The sequence below is a fragment of the Anneissia japonica genome, unplaced genomic scaffold (genome assembly GCF_011630105.1).
Source record: "Anneissia japonica isolate Jap-2015-1 unplaced genomic scaffold, ASM1163010v1 scaffold1511_len2985839_cov193, whole genome shotgun sequence".
Taxonomy (NCBI): domain Eukaryota; kingdom Metazoa; phylum Echinodermata; class Crinoidea; order Comatulida; family Comatulidae; genus Anneissia; species Anneissia japonica.
Window position 1 is genome coordinate 1,061,591 of NW_022685291.1, and position 7,932 is coordinate 1,069,522.

General features: G+C 33.2%; 1 protein-coding gene across 1 annotated transcript in view; it reads left to right on the plus strand.

Annotated features, from left to right (window-relative positions):
- The window catches only part of LOC117110983 (mucosa-associated lymphoid tissue lymphoma translocation protein 1-like), a 19,418-nt gene that overhangs the window by 5,456 nt on the left and 6,030 nt on the right, over window positions 1-7,932 (plus strand). The window contains exons 7-12 of the mRNA XM_033253842.1: window positions 1,045-1,074; window positions 1,528-1,662; window positions 3,933-4,076; window positions 5,476-5,682; window positions 7,096-7,273; window positions 7,446-7,523. Of these exons, the coding sequence (XP_033109733.1) occupies window positions 1,045-1,074; window positions 1,528-1,662; window positions 3,933-4,076; window positions 5,476-5,682; window positions 7,096-7,273; window positions 7,446-7,523 (772 nt within the window). The remainder of the gene's footprint in view (window positions 1-1,044; window positions 1,075-1,527; window positions 1,663-3,932; window positions 4,077-5,475; window positions 5,683-7,095; window positions 7,274-7,445; window positions 7,524-7,932) is intronic.

Sequence of the window (7,932 nt, forward strand, 5' to 3'; positions counted from 1 at the left end):
GAGCATATCAAAATGTTACATCAAAATCAACCACATTAAAAATGTTATAAAAAATATGTCCACAATCGTTCTCATAAATTTCCCTTAAAAATTGTTACGACAGCGATATTTAAGATAGTATAATACATACTGCAAGTATCGAAATGCACGCCATCGTGTCGGGATTCAATATTTTGACATTAATTATGTCATCATCAGGAATAAAAAATTACCAAAAGTGATTGACCAATCAAAACATTATCCCTAGTAGGTGACATAGCTATGAATAAACTAAAGATCAAAGCATTCTTACCCTACTGATCAAAGCTACCTACAAAAACAAAGAAAGCTCCTTTGAAGCTTTCAGCCCATTGTTAAGCAATGGGTGTAGCCTATGTATAGCAAACGCTTCTTTAAACAATAGTATAGACCAATTTTACAAACTGTCAATAGTGTTAGTATTAGGAAATATTAAACCTAATTTATTACTTGCATTACAGGCTACAGTATCATTTTCAAGTATACCTTGTAAACCTAAAACATATTGGAATGCCTCACAATTTTGTATTATATGATCATTTATAACACTATCAGATCATGAAGAATGTTCTTTAAGTCTAGTTATTAAGCACCTACAGCGATATTTAGGGTTTTCATTCATGTTATTATGCAAAAAAAAATGTTGATTTGCTTAAGCGAAAGTGAGATCAGCGACTGTTGGTCAGGATAGTTTTGTACACTAGGCCAATATCCAGGATATATGGCTAGTAGTATTCTAACTAGTATAATAGTAAGCACATTACTAAAATCCATGGTTGGTGTACCAAATTAGGCAATTTAAAATGTCCCTATTTATGCTTCATTCAAATATAATATCGGGTTTCGAGCTTTCGCAAGGAAAACTACTATTCTGGCCATAGAAATTTCTAAAAAAAAACTGTTTAGAGTAGGAATGGCCTTACATTTCTACCTTATTTTTGTTTTGAGAAGGTTTACTTGCAACATTATCATTAATGGTAGAAAATCAAATGTTATAATGTTTATGTTTGTTTTCTTTTTTTCCAGTTCCCAAAAGACAATACAACCCTGAATCAAGTAAGCTAATATTAATACTTTACAGCTGATAATAAATTATGTTTTAATATAACACTGAACAGTATGGCAGGGTGAAAGTAAACTAGATTTTTATATAATCAAATATGTAATATTTCTATGCATAAAGTTTCTTTTTTTTTTTTAAAATACTAGGGGCATAGGCTGGGGTTGCGAATATTGAGAATGTGGAACTCCGGGTACAAAAATTGAAATTTCAATTTCAATGAAAACTTCACGGTTATTTTTAGTATTTTAACTCAGTGGAACTAATTTGCTGCCATGGGGGAGGGGGTTCACCCCAGCCTATGCCCATAAATAGTTATTATAAATAGCAATTATTTTTAAGTCGGTGTACACTATACAAATGTATCTTCTCCTGTCCAAACAATGTATTAATTGAGTAATCTTAACTTGATAATTTCTTGATGAAATTAATCTTCATTTCACTTTCAGAGATACCGGTTATTGTTCGCCACCCAGTATCAATGGACCAGGTGATGGATAATGATACAGTTGTATTAGCTTGTGAAGCATATGGTGAGGGCCCACTTTTCTACCAATGGTACAAGAATGGTGAGATGATTCAAGGTTAGTGAGCAATTTACTAATCTAATATGTCAAATAAAAAAAATTACTGCTTTCTCGTCCCCTTGCGCATCCATTTTTTCTGCTTCACCAAATTTATAATTAAAAAAAAAAAAATTTCCATTAGTTTACAAAATGTGGCAAAGACAAGCCAAACCAGTCACACATCGCAAAAATCAATTTTTAGTTATTAATACAGGGTTAAACAGTAAAATGAGAGCTATAAAATGGTAAAAGAATCATTTAAATTTGACATTTTATTATGAAGTTACAAGCATTTAAACATAGAGCTGTTTAAAGAGAAATGGGCCTTCAAAGTTTATGATTTCAAGCATTTCTCAGGCAGAAACCATCACCAAATTTTTAAAAATTGTTGTTTTAACATCAAAAATGGGGAAAATAATAGCATATCATGATTTCTAGATATATAAAGTTTAGTTTAGCGCGATAAAATAGATTTCCAAAATTTTGACATTTTAGCATGTTTTGGCCATTATCTCTGAAACACGATTTGCGATGAGTGACTGCTTTGGCTTGTCTTTGTCACAAATGTACGAAAATCTGGCTAACTCACATCAGTAAAATTCCTCTCGATTGTTCGTACTTAGGGATACATATGGTATAAATCATGTCTAGTGCTTCTCTTATTTGCTTTCAATGTGTCTACTTGGTGAAAGTGAGAAAGTAGTAGCTGTTTCCCATCGGCCATCTTGGATTTGCCATCTTGGAATAAAAAAACAAAGTGCCCTCTTTCTCTTTTCTTCAAAGTATTAGGACGAGAAAATACTTTTTTTTTTACTTGACCTTAAGTTTCTGCGTGGAGGAAAAAATAGGAGAAACAACCCTTCGTACTTAACAGTTGCCGAACAAATAAAAACCTATTAACCTTGGTATCGCAAGTCATTACCAATTACCTGCAGGCAAGTATGCAGATGAACACATCCGAGGTCAAACATGTGTAGTTGGTCTGTTTATGCAGCGAACGCTATGGTCTCACTTCACTGGTTTCACATCACACTGGATTTCGCATTTTTGGATTTTCCCACCGCATAATTTGACTGTTGACTTTTCTCATCACTGATTGGTATTAACACTTGCAGTGCTTGTACGCCAGCCTACCAGCCAGCCATCTTACTAATACTATAAATTCATCGTCTTAATTTTGCGGCCACAACCAAAATCCAATTCACCATGCGACGCTAGGATCTCTTGTTCTTCGGTTTTGTGCTCACGCCATGAGATGTTTTGTACTCTTATTAGAAGCCTGGCGTATGTACCATTGAGGCGATCTTGAATCTCTTTCTTCATTGTCCAGGCAACCTGAAGTTGCTGACTTCTTTGGGTTTTGTGCCGTCGATGGAACATATGGCATGGTGGTTCACATCCTCATAGATGGTCATGTACTCCTTCATCTCTGCGTTGAGAAACAGACCAACTGTGGCTGCTGCGTTCTCAAGAGACGTTAGCAAGTTTTGGGCATCACTCAGTTGATAGTCTACAAGGGCGAAATCATCTGCGTAGTCTAGGTCAGTGAAGTGCATACTTTGTTGACACCTTGAACGCTTTTGCTTAATGGTAGGCCATTGTCGAGGATGGAATCAAGATTTTGTCTAAGGATGTAATCCACCACAATCATGAAGAGGAATGGTGCTAAGGTGTCTCCCTGAAGAATTCCTGCTGTAGTTATGAACTCATTTGTTGGACCGTCTATGCTTGTAAGAAGCTTGATAAATTCACATAATCCCTGTATGCTTATATAATTGAAAACTTTCATAATTTATGTACTGTAAGTACAAAAAACGCCTAATAAATACACCACCAACAATGAGTGCCTTGGCAGCCATGTTTCGTGAACTGTTTTATGTCTCATAAAAATTACAGCATTGCCTCAATGCTGAACCACAGTGTATCCATTCACAAAACAAAAGCGAAAAATGCAATCACATCAATCATGAAGAAAACACCAAAAGCCAGTTACATGGAAAGGATAATGTAAAGAAAAAGAGAAAACACAACCGTTAAATGAATGCACATATGGCTTGGGTGATTAGAAAATAATTATTTATGACCAAATAAAATGGTAGGAATGAATAACTTATCTTTACAACTGAGTTAATTTGACTTACAACTGAGTTAATTTGACTTGGGTTGGTTGTGGGTTTCTGTGTTCTCTTTACACTCTGAGGTGTAAATGGCTACCTTGTAGAATATGGATCTTCTTTTTATCATTATACAGTTCACTCTCAAATTTGAGATCACGTTTGTTTCCCCAGCTGCGACTTGGCCAGAATATCGCATTGAAGCAATGAAACCAGAGCATTATGGGGAATATTTCTGTGTCGTCAGGAATCGTTATCAAGATGTACAATCTAACATAGCGTCAGTCCACCTGCCAATCATACAAAACCCAATCTATGGTAAGTATCTACCAATTCATTTAAAACTATGTGTTTATTACTTTTTAGCCGTTAAATGCATATTAGGTACTTTTTACCCTATGAGCATTTTAAATTCCTTGCAATGTACAGCTGTTCCGTGGCAAAATGACGCAACTTGAAATTTTCACTTTTCGAAACATAGATTTAAAGATTACATGTTTGCAACTTAGTTGCAAACTAATAAATAATAAATCGTCGTACCCTTCTGAAATTTTGCAGGACTATTATAATTATTATGGACACTATCATTATATGTAAAATTTTAATTACAACTGAAGTTAATTGTAAAGTTATTGATGACATTCACATGTCGGGCACAGTATTGTAGCAAGTGTTACATATTTTTTAAATGTATTACTTTTGGGGCAATTATATGCATTATCTAGCTTGTGCATACATCGTTGTTAAAGGTTATGAATACATCATCGACCAGTTAATTTTGCCTTGCCAAACTCCATCTGCTCAAAACAATTTGGAATACCATTTCGAGGCAAAACAAAATATCTTCATTGTAGATACATTGTTTTGCCACGTAATCTTGCATTTACGTTATTTTAACAAGAAAAATCACTATTAAGTTTTGTGCTTAAAGATAGGTGGTGCTAAGTGTTTAATATTCTTCCAAATAATATGATCTTAAAATTTAAAAAAATGTTAGTTACATTGTTTTGCCTCGGGACGGTCGTGTAGGTCTAACTTGTCCTATAAGCATTGTCGATTCCTTAAATTTGATTTGAATTTATTCGGAAAATCATTGTAAACAAATACATCAAAACATTGGTAAAGAAAAGAAAATAATAGGCTAAATAAAAACAAATGAATATCAAATTAGAAAGCATATTGGGGATTTTCCATCGGGGTCCAATATAAATTCGATCTATACTATACCACCTTATGTAGACTATAAATGCTATTTTAATCTTCAAGTTACTGAAGGTGATAAAGCTTAAACTAATAACATCTTAATTAATTGAAAGACATTTTTATATACAATAGTGTTTTTACATTATACCGGAACAGAACTCTATAATTAAAGTACTGAAGGTGATGTTTATCGTTTAATCTGATGTAAACTTTATTTCTTGAAAGTAATTCTTTAACCTTTAATTTAAACCTGTTTTCAATGTTCTGAATAGTTTTAGGTAGCTTATTCCATTCATTAATTGCAGTAAAATAGAATGCCTTAGATATAGGCATTTTGGTCTTTTGGCCCTATGGTATCTTGGACATACATTTGATGCAATTTTGTGATCACAAGTTGTTGGCCCAGCTTATACCTAAATCAGCATAAAATTTTTTAAATTTTTAGGTTATATTTTCTCATGACTTAATATATGAAGTTCTTACTTTGATCTTTTGTCTTATTTTGGGATTTCAGCCACCGATAAGGTAGCTTTGTTGATAGGCAATCAATCGTATCGTAATTTACACAAGCTCCTAACACCACAAAAAGAGGTAGAAAATCTGGGCATTTCTTTGCTTCAAGTCTGCGGTTTTAAATTGATTACTTTGATTGATCTGACCAAAAAGGAAATTGAATTTGCCGTCTCAATGTTCTGTAATCTACTTGCTGAGGGCATGTATGGTGAGTACATTTTTTCATTGGTTGTGTATCATTTGCTATAATATGGCACTTTAAAATGCGATATGCTTGTAAAATGTAATAAATAGAGAGAAAATAAAAAGAATTATGAAATGATGATTAACTGTGTAGATATATAGATGAATATAGATGTTATAACTGTTAATGAAGAGCAATCTGTATTCAAATATGAATACATAAATGAATAGATAATAAATGAATAAATATGTAAATGAGTAGATAAATAAATAAATAATTATAGATATAAATTAAAGAATGGACAAACATACAGATATATTTATAGATAAAAATTATAAAATAGATTAGTAAATGAGTATATACTGTATATATATATATATATATATATATATATATATACTGTCTCTTATACACATCTAGATGTGTATAAGAGACAGCTAATAATGAAATTGTTCCTGTAATAGGGGTTTTTCGTATGTTTTCATACATTGATGACATGACATGACAATTTTATTTTATTGACGTAAGATTAAGTTACATTATAATTAAAACTAATTTATAGCGATATCTTGCAATGCATAATTCATTTATAATATGAAATCAGCAGTAATGTAATTAAAACTACAATACAATAGTAGTATTATTATAAATTATTTCATGATGCAATGTTAATGACTAAATTTTTTTTTTAATATTGAGCTTTCTATAGGATGCATGTAGCATGGATGAGTAATGACTCAAAAATAAGGGTGTATGTTATGACATAGATTAGAATCCTATATGAAGGTACAAAAAAAAATCCCTATGGTTAGTGGTCAAATTTGCCAAGATTGGTTTATACGAAATAACACTCATGCAGTAACCCTATACCAATATTCACATTAAGGATTCAATGGAGAAAATTCTGGTTTGATGTGAAGTTTATTACTCAAAAGGTGTCAAAATATAAAGTTGGACACACCTAGAAAGTGTCCCTGTCCCATTAATAGGCATGTCCCCTTAATAGTGGTTGGCTGTCGTGTTAAAAGACATAAGAGTTTCACTGTGTCCACTAAATAGAGGTGTCCAAAAGTAGGGGTTCTACTGTATTAAATTGGCTGTAAATTTTGTATCTTCGAAAAAACATTTCTATGATACCTGGAGGTCTTGGGTCATGGGAAGCTATTGCAAAAAAATCTGGGTCCTAAGGATAAAAGGTTGCCAACTGTTGGCAGAAGGTACAGTGATGACGCCACGATTGCCTTATAATAATAAATTTTATAAATAACTTTGAATTATTAGTGAATGGATTCATAAATATTTAAATATAAATATATAAACCTAATAAATAAGTAATACATATAAGAAGCCGAAAGCTTCTCCACTCAAGTTATAGCTATATGAATTTACTAACACATGTACGGCAGGAATAATTATGCGCTTGTGTGTTATGTACAGGTGTGTTCTTCTTTAGCGGCCATGGTTTTGAGAATGACGGTCACAGCTTCCTAATCCCTGTAGACTGCTCGTCAGGGCATAAGATAAAGGATTGTGTTGATACCCAATGGATACTGGATCAGATGCAGGTGCATAAAACTGCTCTGAATTTGATTTTGTTGGACATTTGTCGTATCAGGTAAAAAATATCTAATACATTGTTGATTTATTATTTGTTTGTTACTATTTATGTGTTATGCTTTTTTTTCTTTTTTATTTTCAATCAGCATCACAAAAAATAAGTTAACGATAACTTGTGGGGATTTTATGGGAATCAGGCTTTAAACAGATAATTTTTTTTTTTTCACTAGGAATGACTACCAGGACCAAAAAGTAGACGATAAGTTGCATCCAGACGTCCGGGGTAACACCGTATTTGGATATGCTGCGTAAGTTGTCAGACAAGCAGTGTGATGAAGCTGCTCTCTCAACAGCTGTTGTCATAGTATACAAATATTGACTGCTCATGAGGGGAATGGTGAAATCTATTGCCCGAGGTGATGTGGAGACAGTAGCCTATCTTCCCAAGGGCCAAAGTACGGTAGGGCAAAAGAGTACTATCCCATAGGGTAATAGTACTTTCTATTGCCTGCTTCTTAAATCAGATGCCTCGAATCTACTGTATGTATGCAGTATATAATACAGAGTATATCAACTTGAGTCCACAATTGCAATGGCATATCCAGGGATATAAAAAATGAAGGGGAACACAATGGGAAAGTTAGGGGAAGAAGGTGATTTTAACTACTTCAGAGTACTTTCCAAAAACAGGTTGGGGGGGGGGACAACCTTTTTCTG